General features: G+C 46.0%; 1 protein-coding gene and 1 pseudogene across 4 annotated transcripts in view; one reads left to right on the forward strand and one right to left on the reverse strand.

Moving 5' to 3' along the window:
* Positions 1–2,971: 2,971 nt before the first annotated feature.
* On the reverse strand, positions 2,972–4,358 carry LOC103743341 (annotated as a pseudogene).
* A 376-nt stretch (positions 4,359–4,734) lies between these two features.
* March2 (membrane associated ring-CH-type finger 2) overlaps positions 4,735–24,750 on the forward strand; it is a 35,006-nt gene continuing 14,990 nt past the window's right edge. For 3 of the 4 annotated variants that reach the window (XM_008844570.3, XM_008844569.3, XM_017800996.2), the window contains exons 1-2: positions 4,735–5,150; positions 13,160–13,387. In XM_008844570.3, the coding sequence (XP_008842792.1) occupies positions 13,212–13,387 (176 nt within the window). In that variant the 5' untranslated portion in view covers positions 4,735–5,150; positions 13,160–13,211. The remainder of the gene's footprint in view (positions 5,151–13,159; positions 13,388–24,750) is intronic. The other variant, XM_029569047.1, reaches the window with a different exon arrangement.

The following is a 24,750-nucleotide window of genomic DNA, read 5'->3' on the forward strand; positions in this document are numbered from 1 at the left end:
AATAAATAAATAAATAAATAAATAAATAAATAAATAAATAAATAAATAGTAGCTAGAGAGATGACTTGGTTAAGAACATTGGCTGCTCCTGTAGAGGACCTGGGTTCAGTTCCCAGCACCCACATGGTGGCTAACAACCATCGGTAACTCCAGTTCCAGGGAATACGACTCCCTCTTCTGGCCTTTGCTGGCACTGCATGCATGTGTGCACTTACATACAGGCAAAATACTCATACACACAAAAATAAATAAAACAAAAATTAATAAGAATATGTACAGCACAGTGGTGGCAATGTGTGCTATGATGAACAACCTGCATATTCAAGGAGCTGGAGGCAAGGAGAGGGTTATGTAAGCTATTTTGAATCAACTGTCCTTGGCTACAAGGATCAATAATAAGGGCGGTGTCAGCCTATGATTGTGCAAACATTGCTGGGCAGATGTCTGTGTATTTTTTGTAGATTTATGATGTCCTCAGTGATAATTTTTGTCATGAGGCATGGGTGAGTGAGATCCTCTTTTTATAACTCCTGGGCTTTTATTGTTGTTGTTTTCAATTTCTTTTTATGTGTATGAGTGTATTGCCTGCATAGGTGCATATGCACCTGTGTTGTGCAATACCCAAGGAGGTCAGAAGAAGGCGGCTTCGGATTCCCCAGAACTGGAGTTATGGATGGTTGTTAGCTGCCATGTGGGTGCTGGGAATCGAACCCGTGTCATCTGCAAGAGCAGTCAGAGCTCTTAACCACTGAGCCATCTCTCCAGCCCCACAGCCCCAGTTGTTTTCAATTTTTAAAACACTTTTATTTATTTTTTCTGTGTATGACTATTATAAGGCTGCTGTATGTAAGTACACCCCTGTTGTGCACTTACATACAGCAGCAGTTGGAGGCCAGAAGAGGGTGTCAAATTGGAACTGGAGTTATGAGATGGTTGTTAGCCACCACATGAGTTCTAGGATTCGAACCTCGCCTTCTGCAAGTGCATCCAGTGTTCGTAACTGCTGAACCATCTCTCCAGCCCCAATTTTTAAAATATTTTTTGAGATAACCCTGACTGGTGTACAACTCTCTGTGCAGACCAGGCTGGTCTTGAGCTCACAGAGGTCTGCCTACCTCTGCTTCCTGTGCATAGACATTAAAGGTATCTGCCAGCATGACCAGCTTTAAAAAAGTTATTTTTACTGTTGCTGTAGAACTTAATGTGGCTCCATTGTTTCTGACATCATTTATACTCTATAGACAATATCTTTAAATTTTAATTTATTTTTATATTTATGAGCATTTTGCCTGCATGATGTAGGTATACCACATGTGTGCAATGCCTGTGGAGACCAGAAGAGGGTGTTGGATCCCCTGAAACTGGAATTAGGGACAGTTGTTGGATGCCATGTGGTTCTGGGAACCAAACCCAAGTCCTCTGCAAGAGCAGCCAATGCTCTCAACCATTGAGCCATTTCTCCAGCCCCTCTATAGGTAATATCTATCATCTATCTATCTATCTATCTATCTATCTATCTATCTATCTATCTATCTATCTATCTATCTATCTATCTATCTATCTATCTATCTATCTATCTATCTATCTATCTATCTATCTATCTATCTATCTATCTATCTATCTATCTATCTATCTATCTATCTATCTATCTATCTATCTATCTATCTATCTATCATCTATCTATCTATCTACGCTATCATCTATCTATCTATCATCTATATCTATCTTATATCTCTATATCTGTCATCTGTGTTTTATCTCTATCATCTATCAATCATCTATCTATCTGTCTATCTACCAATCATCTATCTATCCGTCTACCTACCTAATCTATCTATCTATCTATCTATCTATCTATCTATTTATTTATTTATTTATTTATTTATTTTATTCATTAGGGTTTTTGAGACAGGGTCTCCCTGTAGCCCCAGCTGGCCTGGAATTTGCTATGTAGACCAGGCTGGCCTTGATCTCACAGAGATCCGCCTGCCTCTAGGGTGGTGGTAGAGCATCAAGAATTCAAAGTCATCCTCAGCTGCATAGCCAGTTTGAAGCCAGACTGGGGCTTCATGAGACCCTGTCTCAAAAAAAACAAAACAAAAACAACAGCAAAATGCATAGCCCAGTGGTAGAGCACCTACCTAGTATTTGAGGATTTTGGTTCTATCTCTAGCACTGCAATAGTACTAATAATAAATATTGATAAGTGGGGTATGGCAGCACATGCTTGTAATCCCAGTACATGGAGGCTGAGGCAGGAAGACAGTGAAGGCCCAGGGTACATAGTGAGACCATCTCTAACAAACAAAAAAGTGATTAAAAAAATTTTGTTACTGTCTGTCTCATAGTATTACTATTAGTCAGTATGTGTCCCCAGGGTCTAGCTCAGTGCCTGGATGATAATAGTGCCTCCCAGTGATTTTTGATCCTTTTTTTTTTCTTATGGTCTCATGGTTTTCAGGCTGGCCTCAAACTTATTATGTATTTGAGGGTGACCTTCAACTTCTTGAGTGCTGGAATTACAGGTATGTGCCACTGCTCCCAGTTTATACTGTGCTGGTGATCAAACCCAGGGCTTTGTGCTAGTTAAGTTCTGCTAGCTTCTTTATTTTTTATTCTGTGTGCTGTGTGCAGTATGGTACATGAACAAGTTTGTGTGTATGCATATCAGTCTCTTTCTTATTCCTATGAAGAAGGGCTCTCACTGAAACTGGAGCTAGGCTGGCAGCCAGCAAATCCCAGCCACCCTCCTATCTCTACCACCCACCACCCTTAGGGTTACAGACATTTTTACCTGGCTCTTGGGAATTTGAACTCAGGTCCTCATGTTTGCACAGCAAGAACGCTTACCCACTGAGCTATCACCTCAGCTCCTTCTACCAAGTGTCTTCCTCTGGGTTTTTCTGTTTTGCTGTTTGGGCTTTGGTAACATTAGGAATTACTACAATATGCCCTAATACAGCCACTGGGCTTACCTACTATATGAAGTCCTGACATTCAGCCAGTTTTTTCTTGAGCAAGAAATTGACAGGCAGATGAATGTTGTAGACCATCTTCAAATGACCAGCAGCAACCACTAGACATAGCACTTTCTTCATCTGGAACTTGACTGTGAACTTCATTGACTTTGGTCACCATGTCTACATCGTGTGTGCGGAATAGCTTCAATTGTCAACTTGACATACCTGGATAGAGGGAACCTCAACTGAGGAATTTCCTCTATTGGATTGGCCTGTGGTCATGTCTGTGGGGCATTTTCTTGATTGTTGGGTGATGTGGGAAGGCCCATCCCACTGTGGTCAGTGCCACCCCTGGGCAGGTGGTCCTATATCATAAAGGAAAGCAGGCTGAGCATGGACTAGGGGAGTGAGCCAGTAAACAGGGTTCCTCTATGGTCTGTGCTTCAGCTCCTGCCTCCAGGTTCCTGCCTTGGCTTCCCTTGAGAATAGAGAGACTGTGAGCTGTAAGCCAAACAAATCCTCCCGAGTTGGTTTGGTCAAGACTTTTTTAATCACAGCAACAGAAAGTAACTAAATGTGTTAGCAGGGAAGGGAACTTGCCAGTCTTATTTCAGACCTGGGCCCAGGATTTGGGGGATCTGCTTGATCACAGACTCAGAGGCCAAGAAAGGCATCATGTTTCCTGTCCAGCTTCTTGACCTACTTCTTGTTTTTTGTTGAGCATCTTCAAGGCCTCCATGTCCAGTGGGGGACATGTCCACAGCCTCGGCCTCATCACAGTGGTGCTGGTCCCCCAGAATGCACACAGAAAACTTCAGCGGGGAGTGGACTTAAGCCTGAAAGTCCCAGAGAAGCGTTGGTCTTGAGAGTTATAGTTCTTCAGGCTGATCTGTAGTTCCACGGTTTCCAGAAAATGCGGGGCTTGGGCTGGCTCCCAAGCAGGACTCCCCACACCGCCTTGTGCAGGGTGCCTCGAGAGATTTTGCTGCTCGAGGCTGCTCGTACTGCAAAAAACAAGCAAGGACTTGCCGCATGTTTTGAATGAATCTTGCATGAATGTATGAGGAATAAATGATGTTGGCTTTAGCCTCCCCCACAGCACCCGAACCCGTCTAGGCTTCTGGTTTTCCTCTGTGAAGTGTCATCATATCCACCTCTCCTTACCCCAGGATTGTTAAGCAGCATAAAGAGGATGTGGCTGAGATGGTAGTGTTTTTCCAGTATGCACGAAGCACTTGGTTCGGTCCCCAACAGCCCATAAACTAGCAGTGGTGGCGCATGGTTGTCGTGCCATCACTGGGGAGGTCCAGGCCAGAGGTCAGAGGTCAGAGGTCAGAGGTTCAACACTAAGTTGGCTACTTTGTGAGCTCGAAGCCAGCCTGGATTACATAAGACCATATTTCCAAAAAAGAAAATAAAAGAAAGAAGCGTAAAGGAGATGAAGAGCACTTCCCAGTCACTTGTCAAGTGTCGAGTTCAATTTGTAACTGTGTTATTTACTTAAACCTGCTTGCGTTCTAGGCAGGAGTCGCCATCAGCTGTTCTCCAGTCTAGCTAGGGGAGGGGCGGAGCCGGAAAGGGGCGGGGCCGGTTCTGGGGCGGAGCCAGGACGCTGTAAGGGCGGGGCTAGATGCTGCGGGCGCCGTGGACCCTGGGCCGCCCAGGACGTCCCCGTCGCCGCTAGCTCCGCCTCTTAGGGCGGGATCTGCATGATGATTGGTCAATGCGAGTACAAGGCGGCCCCCATTGGTTCGTGGTACTGCTGGCTCGGCGGGCGGTGCCCGGACGCAGGTGCCGGCCGAAGCAGTGCAAGCACTGGCTGACGGGCCGGGCCGGGCCGGGACCGGGCCAGGGAGAACCAAGGGGCCTGCGCGGCCGCCCGGCCCGGCCGCGGATCAGGTAGGCACAGAACAGCAGCGGGTCGGGCCCGAGGATACAGGCGCGTTCCCCTGTCGCGGGTTCGAGGCCCGAACTCAATCCTCGGGCGGGACAGCACCCTTGGCCTCAGTCCTGCTTGGGACGCAGGCACACCAGTTTCCATTTCGAGAAAGATGAGAGGTCTCCAGCCTTCGGCACACAGTAGAAATCTCTCTGAGCCTCGGTTTCCCCGTCTGTGGAAAGTGGGTCATCCAGGAGCCATCCTAATTTAGGAGGTGTTTGGTGAGGAAAACGACCGGCATACAGAAGGAGGTCAGTAAGTGGCTAATGTCGTTCTGTCACCGCTTCATAGGGACTCTGCCTGGATAATAGTAAACATAAGAGTTGGGCACTTTACACAAAGCTACTTAGAGTGCAGTGCTGAAAGACTGTTCAGAACGATAGTCAAGGGCTGTCGAGATGCTTCAGTGGGTAATGGTGCTTGGCAGAGTTCGATCCCTGGGTCTCATATGGTGGGAAGGAGAGAACTGACTCCCGCAAGTTGTCCTCTGACCTCCGTATGCACACCTTTGCGTGATTGCACCCACCCCATGCAAAGAAATACAAAATAAATAAATAAATGTGAAAAACTTTAAATAAAGATAGCCAAAGTGTATGGTTAGTGGGAACCAAACTAGGTGGAAGTACTAGAAATGGTTCCTGTCATCCAAATGAGGCAATTGAGGATCAGAGATGTTAAATCTCTTGCCCAAGGCCACACAGTAAACAAGAAGTGGAGGGGCTGGGATTAGAACCTGGCTTCTGTGGGGATATAGCTCAGTTGGTAGAGTGCTTACGTAGCAGTATGAGGCTCTGGGCTCAAGCCTCAGCACCACATAAATTGGGATGCATCAGAGACCCTGGGGGTGGGGGGGAGAAAGAGAGAGAGCGAGAGAGAGAGAGAATATGAATATTTATAAGGAGAAGGATTAGGGATTAGTCATGTGGGAGTGTAGCTCGGTGGTGGAACATGAGATCTTGGGTTCAATCCCCTGTATTACCAAAATGAAAATAGGAAAGATGAGGCCTAGAAAAGCAAAGTAAGTTGAACCAGGACATAAAATATCAGTGGCAGAGCCAGGATTTAAAGCTCCTAGGTTACAGGATGTGATAGCACCCTCCTGCTATCTCAGATACTCTGGAGGTTGAAGCAGGAAGATTAGAAGTTCAAGGCTGGGGGCTGGAGAGAAGGCTCAACAGTTAAGAGCACTGACTGCTCTTGCAGAGGACCTGGGTTTGGTTCCCAGCATCTACACAGTGGCTAACAACCTTCCTTAACTCCAGTTCCAGGGGATCAACACCCTCTTCTGGTCTCCACAGACACTGCATGCATTTGGTGCACTTAACATACACACAGGCAAGGCATTCGTATACATAAAATTTAAAAATGAATAAATAAATAAATAAATAAATAAGTTCAAGGTCTATCTTGAACTTTTGAAGTCCTATTGAATTCAATGCCTGTTTTTTTTTAATTTTTAAAATTTTTAGTTATCTGTATATCTGTGTACCTTCATGAATTTATGTGCATGTGTGTGTAGGAACCCTTACAGAAGAAGGTGTCAGATTCTTTGGAACTGGAGTTAAATGCAGTTGTGGGTGCTGGGAACCAAACCTGGGTCCTCTATAAGAGCAGTAAGTGCTTTTAACAATGGAGTCATCTCTCCAGTCTGTAACCGTGTTTCTAATATAAAACAATTTTAATTACATTTATGTATTATTTCATTTGCTTGTGTGTATGCATGTGTTGAAGTCTGGGATAACGTGTGGAAGTCAGTTCTCTTCTACCACATTGGTGCTCAGCTTCTCAGGCTTGGAGGCAAGAGCCTGTAACTACTAAACCATCTTGCCAGCTCTTATAGTGAAAAATTAAAAGAGCTGGAAACTGGACATGGTGGTACATGCCTATAATCCCAACATTCAGGAGAATGAGGCAGGGTAATTGCTGAAAATTTGAGTCCATCCAGGTTTACATAACCAGGATGTCTGCAAAACCCCAGAAAAAAGGAAAATAGTCCTGGGATGGAACTCAGTGAGAGAGTGTTTGCTTAGCATATTGAGGACCCTGGGTTCAATCTCTAGTACCGTTATGGGGTGGGGTTAGGGAGGATACTCTTGAGGCTCCACCATCCTTCCCTGAGAATCTCTAAGCAGCTAATGGTTGCTGGGTGAGGAAGCAGAATTTTCTTCAGAGGTATAGGCACAGGTAAGTTGGCCATGCTCCTTAAATAACCCCTCACCCATGCTTCTGTTGACAACCCTAATTAAACTTACTGGTTCACTCCTCCTGTAAAAAAGTAAATAAAGTAAGAAAGTAGCTGGGTGTTGTGGCGCTCACCTTTAATCCAGCACTGGGAAGGCAAGGACAGGTGGATCTTTGTCAGTTTGTCTGTGTAGCAAGTTCCAGGCCAGCTGGGGCTACAGGGAGACCCTGTCTTAAAAAAAAAAAAAAAAAAGAGTGTGGTGAGGCACCCCTATAATCCCAGCACTCAGAAGGCTGAGGCAGGAGAATCAGTGAGAGTTTAAGGCCAACCTGAGTTACATAATTAGATCCTGTCTCAAAACAAAGCACAACAACAAAAAACAAAACAAAACAAAAAAAAAGGAACAAAAAAGAACCTAGGACTAGATGTGGTGGGCACACCTTTAATCCCAGCACTCGGGAGGCAGAGGCAGGCAGATCTCTGTGAGTTCAAGGCCAGCCTGGTCTATATAGTGAATGCCAGGCCAGTCAGGGCTGGAACTTGCTATGTTGACCAGTCTGGCCTCAGTCTCCCAGAGATCCATGTGCCTCTGCCTCCTGAATGCTGGGGTTCAAGGTGTGCACCACCCCCTGGCCAGTCTTTTGTTCTTATGTTTGTTTTTGAGATACGACATCAGGTAGCCCAGGCTGACCTCAAACTTGGTATGTAGCTGACGATAAACTTGAACTTCTGATCCTTCCAGCCTGTACCTTCAGAGTGCTGGGATGACAAGTGTATGCCACCATACTGGAGATCAAACCCAGGGCTCCATGCATGCTAGACAAGCACTCTACCAACTGAGTTACACCCCAGCACCAGTGTTTTATCCAGTGTTTAATAAACCTTTGCTGCTGTTACTAAGTTTTGTTTGTGTGTTTTGTTTTATTTTGTTTTGAGACAGGATCTCAAAAAACAGCTGTAGTTTGGGACTCGCTACATAGACCGCTGGCCTCAATCTCACAGATCTACCTGCCTCTACCTCCCTAGTGCTGGGATTAAAGTATGCCACCACACCAAGCTTACTAATTTTCTTTATCACATTTTAAATAATCTGTTTTTCATGTGGTCTCACTTGAATGCCACAGGTGGAATGTGGAGTCAGAGGACAACTTGTATAAGTTAGTTCGCTCTTCTCACCATGTGGGTCCTGGGGATTGACCTCAAGGCGTCAGACTAGTTGGCAAGTACCATTACCTACTGAGCCATCTCGTTGCCCTGTTTGAGTTTTTGAGACAAGGTCTCCTGTAACCCAAGTTGGCCTCTAACTCTGTAGGCAAGGTGACCTTGAATTTTTGATTCTCCTGCCCCAACCTCCCAGTGCCGGGATTATAAGTGTGAAATCACCACACCCAGCATTGATGTTGCTCTTTTAGAAATTTATGGGACTGGTATCAGCAGATTTACTAGTGTTTGTGGATTTCCCCAAGAGTAGATTAAATACAAGGACTGTGATGATTTTTTTTTTCATCTTTTTGAGACAGGGTCTCCCTGTAGCTCCAGCTGTCCTGGATTCACCATGGAGACCAGGCTGGCCTCAAACTCACAGAGACCCGCCTGCCTCTGACTCCTGAGTGCTGGCACTAAAGGCATGCACCACCACGCCCAGCCTCTGTGATGATTTAAAAAATATATATTTTATGTATTATTTTAATTTTATGTATATGAGTGTCTTGCCTGCATGTGTGTAAGTGCACCCGTGTTGTACAGTGCCTGTGGAGGTCAGAAGAGGGCATTGGATCCCTTGGAACTGGTGTTATGGATGGTTGTTAGCTGCCATGTGGGTCCTGGGAATTGAGCCAGGGTCCTTTGCAAGAGTATCCAGTGCTCTTAACCTCTGAGCTAACCCTCCAGTCTGTCTGTGATAATTTTTGTAATGTAAAATTGTAGAAACTCTAAGATTTCCCATTTTTCAGCACTGGGAAACTGAAGGAGGAGGATCAGGAATTCTAGCCTGAGCTGTATGGTGAGAGCCCATCCCTAAAAAAGAAAAAAAGAAAGAAGGAAGGGAGGAAGGAAGGAAAAAAGGAAGGAAGGTGAAAGGGAAAAAGGAAAAGAGGGGGATCTAGGGATGTGACTCAGTTGATAGGGTGTTACCTAGCATACATGAAGATCTCAGCATCACATACACCAGGTATGGTATGTCTCTAAAGGCAGTATTCTGGAGGTAGAGGCAGAGGATCAGGAGATCAAGGTCATCCTTGGGTGCATAGTAAGTTCTAGACTAACCTATGCTACCTGAGACCCTGCCTCAAAAACAGAAAGGGGACTGGAGAGCTGGCTCAGCAGATAAGAGCACTGGCTACTCTTGCAGAGGACCCAGGTTCAGTTCCCAGCACCACATGGTGGCTAACAACCTTCTGTAACTCCAGTTCCAGGGGAGCAAACACCCCTCTTCTGACCTCCCTGGGCATTGCATGCACATGGTACATATACATACATACATACATGTAGGCAAAACACTCATACACATAAAATAAAAACAAAATTAATAAAGAATATAAAGAAAGAAGGAAGAATAAATGAGAGAGAGACAGAGAGAGAGAGAGAGAGAGAGAGAGAGAGAGAGAGAGAGAGAGAGAGAGAATCTAAAACCAGTCCTTAAGAGGGGCAGGTGGACTTAATTTGCAGGCATCAACTTGGAGGACCTAGTGGCTTCCTCCAGCTGGATGTTCTGGCTGCAAGCACTGGGAAGGAACAGCAGTACACACAAGGCAGACCTGGCTGTGCCCTATGGATGTTATCTCAGGCTCACAGCCTTCCTCCCGGCTGCTTCTGACTTTGGCTGATACTTGCTTATCTGACTTAAAATGGCCTAACTGTGGAGGCCTAGAAGGGCGTGCTGGCTTTCTGGCTGAGCTGTTCAGGGAGTACTGATCTGTCAGCAGACTGTCCTGGCACAAAAGTCAGTTACTAATTTATGCTCTCTTTTGGGTTCTCTGATTTTCCCAGGCAGGATTGGTGAAGAGTGACTGGCTGGCCTTGTCAGTTGGAACTTTTGAATATTATTCAGGTTGCTAGACTTTTCAGGTTGCTAGATTTAGCTCTTAAAGACAAAGGTCCTGGGGATTGGACAAACAGACCAATGATCCATGGTTCTGGAATACCTGTAGTAATGTCTAAGAGGCATTTAGACAGGCTTCTGATACTTTCATGAATTTCTGAGAAGAGTCAGGCCTAGTGGCCCACAATAGCTATTTGGATAGCTGAGACAGGAGGATCTTGAGTTTAAGGAACACCTAGGATATAGAAAAAGTTCTAGCAGGGTGTGGTGTCCCATACCCTTCAACCCAGCACTCATAGGAGGCAGAGGCAGGTGGATCTCTGTGAGATAGAGGCTAGCCTGGTCTACATATTGAGTTCTAGGCCAGAAAGGAAAGAAAGGAAGGAAGGAAGGAAGGAAGGAAGAAAGGAAGGGTGAGAGAGAGAGAAAGAAGGAAAGAAAGAAAGAAAAGAAAGAAAGAAAGAAAGAAAGAAAGAAAGAAAGGAAAAAAAAGGAAAAGAAAAGGTCCCAGGCCAGGCCAGCTTGGGTAACTCAATGAGACCCTGGCTCAGAAAACATTAAGGACTGGTAAGATGCCTCAGTGGGTGAAGGTGCTGGCTACCAAGCCCGATAACCTGAGTTTGATCCCAGGATTCACATGCTGGAAGGAGAAAACTGACTCCTTCCAAGTTGTCTCTGACCTCTACACACATACTCCATAGCACATCCCCCATCCCCCATAAATAAATGTAATAAGAATTTTTATTATTATTATTTCAGTCTTTTTGAGACAGGGTGTCTCTGTAGCCCCAGCTGTCCTGGAACTCACTATGTAGACCAGGCTAGCCTCGAACTTACAGAGATCCATTTGCCTCTGCCTCCCGAGTGCTGGGATTAAAAGTGTGCTTAATACCATGCCTGGCTTAATAAAAATTTTTGAAAAGAAAAAAAAGGGCAGAAGTGGGGTGAAGTTTGGGAATATAGCTTGGTGGTAGAGTGCTTGCCAATCCCTACCACTGAAAAGGAAAAAAACAGAAATTGGGAAGCCCTAATCCCAGTCTTGCCAGCTGGCTTTGGGGAAGACAGGCTGTGTGAGGTTCCTTTTTACTGATCAGACCCTGAGGCAGAGGGCAGAATCCTCCCTAAGTCACCCAGACCAGCCTTCAGAATAGCTACCTGGGGTATCACTATCTCCTGCAGTCTCCCCTTTGGAATCGAGGAAAGAGAAACTGGCCCCTTGGGGACACAGGCATGTGTCACTTCCTTGATAGATGGAGGCCTCTAAGAGCATACAGCAGAAGCCGTCAACCGTGAGGACCTGAGTGACTCACCATTCTGGTGTGGAAGGCAGTATTTCTAGCTCCATTTGTGTGTGTGTGTGTGTGTGTGTGTGTGTGTGTGTGTGTGCTTTGCTATGATGGGGATTGAACCAGGGTGTCCTACATACCTAGGCCAATACTTTGCTGTTGAGCCACATGTCCCAGACCCTCACTTATGGATTCTAGGTAGGTGCTCTACCTTTGACCCATGCCTCAGCTCCTTACTGGAGGCTTCTAGATAGCTGCCCCACCTCTGAACCACCCCTCCCAGCCTCTCACTCGGGAATTCTAGGCAAGGGGCTCTACTTCCAAGCTCCCCCACCCCCACCCCAGTCCTCTAGCTGCTGTTAAAGACAGCTTAGTATGCTCTGAGCTGGTTTTAAGGATCTGGTCCTCCTTGTGGGATAAATCTATAGGGTATCAGGTCTAGGATGGTTCTGGCTCTTAAAAAAAAAAAAAAGACAAGCAAAGGGCCTGACACATAGTAGGTGCTTGGTAACTTTCAATTGCCGTTCCTATGTCTGGAAATGTGACATGGAAGTTTATTTGAAGATTTTGAAAGTGAGGTCATGCCTGGCTTTTGCTAGGAGAATGAGAATTAATCTAACACAAGCCTTAGCTGTCCTCCAGGCTGGGGCTACATTGTGTACATCAGCTCACAGAGCTCTGGAATCTCCATTTTACAGATGTGGCAAACAGAGATTCACAGAGGCAAGTCTTTGTCCATAGTCCTCAGAGCCCTGTCTTACTTTCATTTCTGTTGCTGTGATAAAATACTCTGGCCAAAGCAACTTAGGGGAGAAAGAGTTTATTTTAACTTACAATTCTAGGTTACATCACTGTGGGGCTACTGTGGCCAGAGCTTGAGGGAGTTGGTCATATCACATCCGTAGTCAGGAACAGAGAGCAGTTGACGCATGCGTTCTAATACTTGGCTTGCTTTCTCCTTCAGTTCAGTGTCCAGGCCACAAATGGTGCCGCCTCCGTTTTCAGGGTGGGTCTTTCCACCTCAGTAAAGCCAAATAAGAGTGGGGTGGGGCTGGAGAGTGTTTCAGCAGTTAAGAGGACTGGCTGCCCTTATAGAGGACCCTTTGGTTCCCAGCACCCACATGGTGGCTAACTGTCCATAGCTCTAATTTCAGGCGATCTGATGCCCTCTTCTGGCCTCGATGGGCATTGCATGACATGGGTGCACTTAACAGTCATGCCACACAGGCAAAACACAAAAAATGAAATGAAGAAAACAAAACAGCAACAAACACCAGCCAGATATGAGGACATGAGTTTGCTTTTTCTGTTTCGTTTTGTTCTGTTGTTGCTTTTTGAGACAGGGTCTCCATGTAGCCCCAGCTGGCTTGAAACTTGATGTGTAGACCAGGCTGGTCTCACAGAGGTCTGCTTGCCCCTACCTCCTGAGCCCAGCGATTAAAGGCACGTGCTAGCATGCTCAGCCCAGGACCTTAGTTTGAATCCCTAGAACCCACGTAAAGCTGGGCACAGTAGCACATGGCTGTGATCTCAGTGCTTCTAAAGAGAAATGGGAGGCAGAGACGGGAAATCCTGGAAGATAGAAGGTGGCAAATGCAGCAGAAAACAAGGTGGAAGGTGAGGGCTCACACCTGAGGGTGTTCTCTGACCTCTCCATGCACGTGCCGAGTGTGTACCTCATACACAACCACCAAGAAGGAACCAGTGCGATTCACTAACTATGCCTTCGATCTCTGCTGGCCTCCCCCGCAGGCTCCTGGGACCATGGGCCTTGGGCCCTGAGGACAAGAGGCTCCCTGTGGCCATGACGACAGGCGACTGCTGCCACCTCCCTGGCTCCCTGTGTGACTGCTCTGGCAGCCCCGCCTTCTCGAAGGTTGTGGAGGCCGCGGGTCTTGGGCCACCGCAGTATGTGGCACAGGTGACTTCAAGGGATGGCCTGCTGCTCTCAACCGTCATCCGGGCCTTGGACACACCGAGGTAAGTAGTGATCATCCCGTATCCTGACTTTTGTCCCCTTTTCTCTCTGGGCTGAGTGATTTCTTCCTGGTCTGGGGTCAAGAGTCCAATCATTGAGAAAGACAAGGGTGTGAGCGTGCCAGAGAAAAGAGGTCAAACCTAAGGCTGGGGAGGTAGTTCAGTGGTTGAGAGCATATTGCTGCTCTTGCAAAAGACCACATTGGGCTGCTCACAGCTTTCTGTAACTCCAGCTCCAGGGGGATCCAGGCCATCTTCTGGCTGCCTTGGATATCCTCAACACTCATGCATATATGCATATGGACACCTACAGACATGTGAATAAATAATAAAAATAAATCTTTTTTTTTTTTTTTTAATAAAGAGGGGCTGAGCTTGGGTGTATGATGCACACCTTTAATCCCAGCACTCAGGAGGTAGAGGCAGGCGAATCTGTAGGAGATTGAGGCCAACCTAGTCTACATAGCTAGTTCTAGGCCAGCTGGGGCTACAGGGAGACCCTGTCTCAAAAATAATCTGTTTAGGGACTGGAGAGATGGATCCGCAGTTAAGAGCACTGAAGGGGGCTGGAGAGATGGCTCAGTGGTTAAGAGTGTGTACTACTCTTCAGAGGACCCAAGTTCAATTCCCAGCACTAATATCAAGCAATCACAACTCACTGTAATCCTAGCACTGAACACACACACACACACACACACACACACACACACACACATAAACCCACACATATATACACATAATTTTAAAATAGTGATAGAATAATTTGAAAAAAAAAAGGCTAAACAGCTGGGTGTGGTGGAGCATGCCCATCATTAGGGCTGTGGAGATGGCTCAGTTGATAAAGTGCTTGCTAAGCAAGCATGAAAACCTGTGTTTGATCCCTGAGACCCACATAAAAAGCTGGCATGGTGCTTCCAGTCCCAGCACTGGGGAGGCAGAGCCAAATGGATCCCTGGAACTCTGTGGTCAGTCAGCCTAGCTGAATTAGTGAGGCCTAGGCCAGTGAGAGACCTTGACTCAAAAAAGCAAGGTGGAGCTGGACATGGTGGCTCACGCCTTTAATCCCAGGACTCGGGAGGCAGAGGCAGGTGGATCTCTGTGAGTTCAAGGCCAGCCTGGCCTACATAGTGAGTTCCAGGACAGCTGGGGCTACAAGGAGACCCTGTCTCAAAAGACCAAAAAAAATAAAATAAGATAAAATAAAAATGCAAAATGGATGGAGTTGGAGAGCTGGCTCAGCAATTAAGAGTACTGGCTGCTCTTGCAGAGGATCTGAGTTCAGTTCCCAGCACTTACATGGTTGCTAACAACCATCTGTAACTCCAGTTTCAGGGAAACTGACGGCCTCTTCTGGCCTTTCCAGGCACTGCACCGCACAGGTGCATTTACACACACATAGGCAAAACACTCATACACATGAAAAAAAGCCCAAAAAGATAGACATCCTCTGAGGAATAACACCTGAGATTGACCTTCACATGCACATATACATGCATGCATGCACACCCTCACACATATATGCACACACTGGAACTCACACATACACAAAAGCTGATCTGAGTGTGGTAGCACATTGTTTATAATTCCAGTGCTGGAGAGGCAGACACAGGTAGATCCACAGGACTTGCTGGTCAGCCAACGTAGCCAGCGAGAGACCATATCTCAAAAAACAATGCCAGGCATGGTGACGCACGTCTTCGATCCTAGCACTTTGGAGGCAGAGGCAGGCGGATCTCTGTGAGTTTGAGGCCAGCCTGGTCTACATAGTGAGTTCCAGGACAGCTGGGGCTACAGGGAGACCCTGTCTCAAAAAGACAAAAACAACAACAAATAAGATAGGCGGTGGAGAAATGGCTCAGTGGTTAAGAGCACTGGTTGCTCTTACAGAGGACCCAGGTTTGGGTCTCAGCACCCACATGACAGCTAACAACCATTCTATCTCCAGTTCCAGGGATCCAATGCCCTCTTCTGGCCTCCAGAGGTATTGTACACACACAGTGCACTTACTTACATACATGCAGGCAAAACACTCATACACTTTAACTAAAAATAAACAACAGCAACAAAAAAGATAAGAGGATTCTTTAAAACAAACAAACGAGATGGGGGCCAGTGAGATGTCTCAGTGGGTTAAAGCACTTGCCACCAAGCCTGATGATCTGAGTTTGATCCTTGGGTCCCACATGGTAGAAGGAGAGAATCAGCTTCTGAAAGTTGTCCTCTGACCTCATTTGTACTATGGCACACACACTGAATAAAATATATTTAAAAGAAAAAGGTGGACATCCCCAAGCCCAGGAGAGACCCTGTCCCAATAAAACAAGGTGGGTGGCTCCTGAGGAATGACAGCCAAGGTTGACCTGTGACCTTCACCTGCATGTGAGCACCTGCATCCACATGTACACCTTGTAGGAACACACACACCAAAAACATGCCTATAAAATCATATCACTTGGATGCTGAGCAAGAGTAAAGTTTAAGGCCAGCCTGGGTAACAGAGTTTGAGGCCAGCCTAGGCTACATAGCAAGACTCTTTTTCAAAATAAATAATAATAAATTGGGACTGTGATTATGACTCAGTGATGGGCAAAGCTGTGGGTTAGATTTTTAGCACCAAAATTCCAGATTATTGTGGGGAATCTGAAGATCAAGTGTTAACAGTTGTTTCATGAACTTTTTCCAGGGGAGATATAACAAAGACTTGCTACACCCCCCCCCACCCCAGAGCTTTGGACCAGTGATAGGCCAAAGTATGATTCCACCAAAGTCAAGCTTAGGGAACCAGTTAATTTATTGGGCTTACTCATAGACCATGGGTGAGGGGTCATGGGCAGTAGCGTGGGTCAGTCCAAAGCAGCCACACCACCAGAAAGTCTCACCCCAGCACGGGCAACAATGTCCCCAAGCTGCAGAGATGGAGTCTACTCTTTTTTAAATATTTTTTTGTTTTTAAATTTTTATTTATTTATATGAGTGTATTGTCTGCCTGTGTATAAGTGTGTCCATGTTGTGCAATGCCTGCACAGGTCAGAAGAACTGGAGTTACGGATGGTTTAACCACCATGTGGATGCTGGGAATGGAACTCAGGTCCTCTTTCTGCAAGAGCAGTCAGTGCTCTTAACCACTGAGCCATCTCTCCAGCCCCAGGTTTTGTTTTCTCACAGGCTCTCACTGTGTAACCTTAGCTGACCTGGAATTCTTTATGCAGACCAAGCAGGCGTTGAACTCAGAGATCTGCCTGCCTCTGCCTCCTGAGTGCTGGGATTTAAATGCATGTATCACCATGCCCAGGAAGTCCCCCTTTTGTTAACTTTCTACATACCATAAACACTAGCATCTTCCAAGAACACAAGATCATGTGTAGCTAGGGAATAATTGAACACAGCTGACAGGAAGTAGTAGCTGGGATCTCAGGTGAGGGTACAATGACCCTCCCATCCTCTCCTCAGAGGGAAGGCCAACAGTCAATAGACCTGATCTTTAAAAAAAAAAAAAAAGATTTATTTACTTATTATTTCTGTATATGTGTATGTACCTGCATGACTTTATGTGCACCAAGTGCATATTTTGCCCATGGAGACCAGAAGAGGGTGTTGAATCCCCTGCGACTGTAGTTGTAGGTAGCTGTGAGCCACTTGATGTGGGTACTGGAACCCTAAACCAGGTCCTCTACAAGAGGAGTAAGACTTTTTTTTCATCTTTTTGAGACAGGTTCTCCCTGTAGCCCCAGCTGGCCTGGAACTTGCTCTGTAGACCGGGCTGGCCTCCATCTCATAGAGATCCACCTGCCGCTGCCTCCTGAATGCTGGGACTAAAGATATGTGCCACCACCTAGCATTAAGAGTTCTTAACTGCTGAGCCATCTCTGCAGTCTCAACAGGCTGATCTTGAAGATGGCTTGGAGTAGTCACAGGGGCTTTGATGAAGATGCTAATGGCTGTGATGCTAGGAGGATACCAATGTACACGCATGAACTTGGGCTTTGGAGAAGAAATGCAGGGAGTGTCAGGAGTGAGGCTGTGGAGGACAGTGTCTGAGCTGAGATCCCCAGTGGATGCCTTTTTCTCCTTGAGTGACCTGGAACAAATGAGATTGGATCTCTAAAGTAGCAATTCCTTTCTCATCAGGCTGTTCTGAGAATCCAGTGTTATAATGGTCCCCAGAATGTAGGATTTGCTGCCTCAGGAGTAGTGTATAATGTCCCTTGATCATAATGAAGGTATGTTCTTTTGAGCCCATTGTAAATTGAAAGGATCATAAATTGAAAATGCTGGGCCAGCAAGATGGCTCAGTGGATAAAGCCACACAAGCCCAAGGCCCGAGTTCCACCCCTGAACCCTACATAAAGGTGGGAAGAAAGAACTGAGGTGGCAGAAGAGACAGGCGGGTCTCGAGGGATTGCTGGCTGTACTAGTTACTTTTCTGTTGCTATGATAGAAACACCATGATCAAGGGAACTTATAAAATGAAGAATTTATTTAGCTTATTGTTTCAAAGGGGCAAGAGTCCATCATGGTGGGGAGGCATGGCGCAGAGGTGACTGGAGTAGGAGCAGAAGCTAAGCTCTCACATCTTCAAGCAGGCACAAGAAGTAGAGTGACTGGAAATCTGGCAGGGCTTAAGAGCTCTCTAAGCCCACCCCCAATGACATGATTCTTCTAGCATGGCCACATCTTCTAAGACCTCCCAAAAGAGAGCCACCAGCTGGGGACAAAATGCCCAAGTACTTGGAGCCTATGGGGGACAGTCTCATTCAAACCACCACATTGGCTAATGCAGCCAACAGAGCTCAAAATGCAAGTTTCCCATTTAGTTAGAGAGCCTGTAAAGGAAAACACTTGACATGCTGCTTGGGCCACCACATGCATGTGCACAGGCACATACACCTCTATACTCCTCTCTCTCTCCATCTCTCTCTGTCTCTGTCTCTCTCTCTCTCTCTCTCTCTCTCTCTCTCTCTCTCTCACACACACACACACACACACACACATACACACACTCATACAGTAATAACTTCCAGGTCTTCCTTCCTTTCTTTCCCTTCTTCCTTTCCTCCTTCTTTCCTTCCTTCTTAAAACATTACTTATTTATTTATATTTTATGTGTGTGAGTGTATTACCTTCATAAATGTAAGTGCACTCGCGTGCAAATCCATGGAGGCCAGAAACAGGGTGTTGGATCCCCTGGAACTGGAGTTAAGGATGATTGTTAGCTACCATGTGGGTGCTGGGAACCGAACCCAGGTCCTCTGCAAAAGCAGTCAGTGCTCTTAACCATTAAGCTGTTTCTCCAGCTCCAGCAACCACCCCTTTTTTTGAGACAGGGCCTCCCTGTAGCCCCAGCTGGCCTGAAACACTATATAGACCAGGCTGGCCTCTATCTCACAGAGATCTGCCTGCCTCTGCCTCCTGAATGCTGAGATTAAAGGCGTGCGCCACCATGCCTGGCTACTTTTTTTTTTTCTTTTTGAGACAGGGTTTCATGTAACCCATGCTGACCCCAAACTTGGTATGTAGCTTGGCTGGCCTTGAACTCATGATCTCCCTGTGTCTACCTTCTGGAAGATTACAAATGTGCAGCACTGTGCCGCTTCTTGGAACTCTGAATATTTGGAAAGTGGGGGCTATAGAGAGCACTTTCCTCTCAGGCTTACTGCAGAATGAGACAGAAGGAAGCTTATGTTGCACTTGGAATGCAGCTTGTAGGGCGCAGTGGTGTAGCACTCGGGGAGCTGAGGCAAGGAGGTCATCCGTTTGAGCCTGGCTTGTGCTACACAGGTGAATTCATTGCCTGGGCTACAGAGGGAGAACCTGTTTCATAAAATAAAAACAAAACCAGGCATGGTAGTGTATGCCTGCCATCCTAGCCCTGGGAGGTAGGTGCAGGATGATCAAGAGTTCAAGGTCCTTTTTCACTGTACAGCAAATTAAAGGTCAGCCTGGGTAATGTGGGATTCTGTCTCAAAAATAAATAAAAATTAAATAAATAAATGGCTAGAAAGATGATTCAATGGGTAAAGCACCTGCTGTGTAAGTGTGAGGATCTGAGTTCAAATCCCACCATGCAGGTAAAAATTCAGGTATGGTAGCTCAAGTCTATAATCCCACACACACTTCTAGGTGGAGATGGGAGGTGGAAATGGGTGAAATTCCAGAAGTTCATGAGCCAGCTAGGCGGGCATATGCAGCAGCGAACAGCAGAAACACTGCCTCAAACAAAGTGGAAGGTGTACCTGAGGGGTCCTCTGACTTCCACCTTCACACACACACACACCTGCACTCGCATGCATACACAAGATAAATAAATTAACTAAAACAAAAAGAAAACCGAAAACAGCCCCAAAGTGCCGCATACATAGTAAGTTCTTAATAAATCTTAAGTTTCGTTCCTTCCCTCTGTCTGAATTTGCTGCTCCCAGGGCTTCCCAGGGAAACTCCAAACTGATTTGGCTCTACCTGGAGGCTCTCACCACTTCCATTTTGAGTTGCTTTCTGGATTGGGAATTCCTTTCCTGTGAACTTTTTTTTTTTTTTTTTTAAATCTTTCTGAGACAGGGTCTCCCTGTAGCCCCAGCTGGCCTGGCACTCACTGTGTAGACCGAGCTGGCCTCGATCTCACACAGATCTGCCTGCCTCTCTCTCCCAAGTGCTGGGACTAAAGGCGTGTGCCACCATGCCCAGCTTTCCTGTGAACATTTTTTTAAAAAATTCTAATTTTTTAGTGTGTGCGCACACACACATGCATATGTGGAGGTCAGAGGACAACTTGGGGGAGTCAGTTCTCTCCTTCCATCATGTGAGTGCTGAAGATTAAACTCAGGTCATCAAGCTTGGCAGCTAGTGCCTTTACCCACTAAGCCATCTTGACAGAGCCTCCAGTCAATTTTTATGTTTGTGTGTAGAGCAGGGCCAATCAAGACATAGAATTAGAAAGGAGCTCGGGGACTGGAGAGGTAGTTCAGCAGTTAGGAGCCAGTACTGTTCTTGCTGAGGAGCTGAATTCGGATCCCAGCACCCATGTGGGGTGGGAGTTCACAACTGTAGCACCAGCTCTAGAAGATCCAACACCCTCTTTACATATCTCCCTCCCTCATATGCATAACTAGAAAATAAATAAGTATGTTCTTTAAAAAAAGAAAGCAAGGCCAAGCACTTGGTGAACACCTTTCATCCCAGCATTCAGAGGTAGACGCAGGTGAATCTCTGTGAGACTGAGGCCAGCCTGGTCTACATAGCGAGTTCCAGGCTACAGATGTTTTTTGAGACCCTGTCTCAACAAAACAAAGCAAAACACACAAACAAAAAATTAGTAACAGCAGCAAAGGTTTATTCACTGAATAAAATGCTGGGACTGGGATGTGGCTCCAACACCGCATAAAACAGGGTATGGTGACAGGATGGGTGACACACACTTGCCACCCATCACTCAGAAGGTGCAGGCAGGAAGGGTCAGAAGTTCAAGTTTATGGTCAGCTATGTATCAAGTTTGAGGCCAGCCTGGGCTACCTGATGCCCTGTCTCAAAAATAAACAAAAACAAAAGATTAACTGGGCATGGTGGTGCATACCTTTGATCCCAGCACTCAGGAGGCAGAGATAACTGGATCTCTGTGAGACTGGTCTACATAGCAAATTCCAGGCCTGCTGGGGCTACAGAGAGACTCTGTCTGAAAAAAAAAAAAAAGAAAAAGTAAGGAGGAAGGAAGGAAGGAAGGAAGGAAGGAAGGAAGGAAGGAAGGATTGCCGGTGGATGGTGGTGCATGCCTTTAATCCCAGCACTCAGGAGGATCTCTGAGTTTTTAAAGCCAGCCTGGTTTACATAGTGAGACCCTGTATCAAAAGAAAGGAAAAAAAGAAAAAGAAAGAAAGGAGGGAGGGAGCCTGCGTGTCAGGGCATACGCCTTTAATCCCAGTACTCAGGAGGCAGAGGCAGGTGGGTCTCTGTGAGGTCAAGGCCAGTCTGGTCTATATAGTGAGTTCTAGGCCACTGGGGCTACAGGGAGACCCTGTCTCAAAAAGTCAAGAGAGGGAGAGAGAGAGAGAGAGAGAGAACAGCTTGAATGCTTTTTTTTTTTAACGTGTGTTTGTGGTGTACCAGTGTATGTGTGTTTGCTTGTGTTTGCATGTGTGTGGTCATGTGTGTATATGTGTATGTGTGTACATGCATGTGGAGGCCAGAGGTTGATGTTTGGTGCCTTCCTCCCTCTGTCTTCAATATATATATGGAGAGGGGCAGAGACTGAGACTCTCCCATGAGCCCAGAGCTCACTGATTTGGCTAGCCTAGCTTCCCAGCTTGTTCTGGGGATCCACTGTCTATAATTCCCAAGTGCTGGGATTATGGATGGGTGTCCACACCCACTCGGCATTTATGTGGGTTCTAAAGATGCTAACTGCAGTCCTTAAAGGGCTTGCATGCCAAGTGCTTTACTCACTGAGCCATCTCCTCAGTGATTACAATGCTCTTTTGACGTTGTAAAAGGGAACAGCAGCTTAGGGACTGGACTGAAAGAATGATGTGAGCTTTGTCTTTTGGGCTCCAGTCTGCTGGGCATTTTTGTTTACTTACTTCCTTGCTTTGAGAGGGTCTCATTTAGCTCAGGCTCGTCTCCAACCTTAAACTCCTTATTCTCCTGCCTCCACCTCCAAAGTGCTGGGATCATAGGTATGCACCAGCACTGGTTTATGGGATGGAAGCCAGGGCTTCACACATACTAGGTAAGCACCCTACTAGCCGAGCAACAGCCCCAGCCTCCTGTTCAGTGCTTTTAAAAGTAGCCAGGCCTCCACACCACAACAGGAAAACCTAAGAAAAGGAGAGAAAAGGGTTTGCAGGGAAATGGCCTTATCTGGGAAACAGAGCCGTAGAGCCGTGTGTGTGTGTGTGTGTGTGTGTGTGTGTGTGTGTGTGTGTGTGCCCGACAGCCTCTTTCTGGGCAGAAATGTTTGGAAAACAATGACTCATGTACTGGATAGCCTGTGGGTCCACTAAGCCACACCTCTTGCCTTCCTGAGCTGCCCCAGGAAGAACCCAACTTCCCCAGAAACTGAACTATGACTGGAGACTTTCCCAGGCAGCTATTTTTCTGCCTGTGGACTCATCCACCCTGTTTCCCCCTGCACAGCTGGAGAATGAGTAATTTTCTCAAACACATAGGTTTCTTAAGAAGTGTAACCTTCAGGTGGGGGTAGATCCAGGGACTCTGATAATGTCTTTATTTTTTTTTTTAAGAAGAAGCATTTTATTACAGCCTTAACATACTCAATAACAGTTTCCAGAGCAAAGATACATTTCTTTCAAAAGTGGCTATAAAATTTTTAGGTTCGCTGTTGAATTAATACAGTTATGCAATATTGAACTCAGTGTAAGCCCTGTGAGACATAAACTTGAATGAGTTTTTAACCTTTAAAAAAGATCTCCATTTCTCCATTTTTATTTTATTATTTTTATTTTATGTGTATAAGTGTATTGCCTGCATGTATGTGAATGCACCCGTGTCGTGCAAATGCCGCAGAGGTCAGAAGAGGGCTTTGGATTCCCCTGGAACTGAAGTTAAGGATGGTTCATAGCCACCATGTGGGTGCTGGGAATCGAACCCGGGTCCTCTGAAAGAGCAGTGAGCCATCTCTCCAGCCCCCATTTCATTTTAAAATATACTGTTTCTTATAGAAAGACCCATTGCTTTTGCTAATAACATTGAGATTTTGGCGCATGCGTCTCTGATCTGTATGTATCTGATGATTACTAGTCATAATCGGTTGCACTCAGGTCCTTGGCACCTGTGTATGTCTATAAAGTCATGGGTAGATTTCAATGGTAATGTTTATCACCTCTACTAATTACCATGATGTAAATTTCCATGCTTCCTCCTCAAATATAATTCATTTTTTAAAATTTGTTGATTTTTTTGTGTTTGTATATCTTAAATCTTGTGTGTGGGGCTGGAGAGATGGCTCAGTAGTTAAGAACACTGGTTATTCTTGCAGAAGACATGGGTTTGAGTCCCAGCACCCACATGGTAGCTAACAACTGTCCGTAATTCCAGTTCCAGGGGATCCGACAGCCTCTTCTGACCTCCGCAGGCATTGCACGACTTGGGTGCACTTACCTACATGCAGGCCTAACACTCATTCACATAAAATAAAAATAATAAATAAAATATTTTTAAAAATATCTGTGTACGGGATGTGTGTGCTATGGGTGTGAGTTTGGGTGTGTGTATGGGTGTGAGTATGAGTGCACACATGAAGGACAGGACAACCTCAGGCATCTGTCCTTGTCTTCCATCTTGTTTGAAATAAGGTCTTGATGTTTGATGCTGTATGCACGCTAACCTTCTGGGGATTCTTCCGTCTTCCATCTCACTGCAGACGCGCTGGGGTTAGACACCCACACTGCTCTGCTCATCTTTTCATAGGTCCCAGGGATTCATCCTCTCATGGCAAGCATCTTTTCCCTGAGCCATCTCCCTAGTCTTCCTCCTCTTTTTCCTCTTCTTCCTCTGCCTCCTTCTCTTCCTCCTTCTCTTCCCCCTCCTCCTCTTCCTCCTACTCCTCCTTTTTTTGAAATAGCATCTCCATGTAGCATCAGCTGGCCTGGAACTCACTACATAGACCAGGGTGACCTCAATCTCACAGAGATCCACCTGCCTGGGTTTGAAGGTGTGTACCACCACACCCAACTCCTTTTGCTTCTTTCTTTCTTTCTTTATTTATTATTTATTTATTTTATTTTTTTACACCCACTTCCCTCCCATAGCCTCCCTCCCCCCACTAGAGCCCTTATACTCTGATATCCCTGTTACTGTATGCTGTGTTGTCGGCACCCTTTTGCTTTTTTTTTAAAAAAATATTATTATTTATTTTTATTTTATGTGTAAGAGTGTTATGCCTACATGCATGTAAGTTGTGCAAGGCCCTTGGAGAACAGAAGACAGTGTTGGATCTCCTGGAACTGGAGTTACAGACGGTTGTTAGCCACCATGTGGGTGCTGAGATTCGAACCTGGGCCTTCTCCAAGAACAGCCAGTGTTCTTTTATTTAAAAAAATATTTTTTTATTATTTTTATTTATGTGTATGAGTGTCTTGCCTGCGTGTATGTGAGTGCACCCGTGTCGTGCAATGCTGTGGAGGTCAGAAGAGGGCTTTGGATTCTCCTGGAACTGGAGTTAAGGACGGTTCATAGCTGCTGTGGGGGTGCTGGGAATCGAACCCAGGTCCTCTGCAAGAGCAGTCAGTGCTCTTAACTGCTGAACCCTCTCTCCAGCCCCACAGCCAGTGTTCTTAACCACAGAGCAATGTCTCTGGCCCCCTTTTGCTTCTTTTTTAATTGAGAAAAGATTTCACTATGTAACCTGAGCTGGCCTT

Source organism: Nannospalax galili, unplaced genomic scaffold, assembly GCF_000622305.1.
Source record: "Nannospalax galili isolate Female #2095 unplaced genomic scaffold, S.galili_v1.0 scaffold262, whole genome shotgun sequence".
Lineage (NCBI taxonomy): Eukaryota > Metazoa > Chordata > Mammalia > Rodentia > Spalacidae > Nannospalax > Nannospalax galili.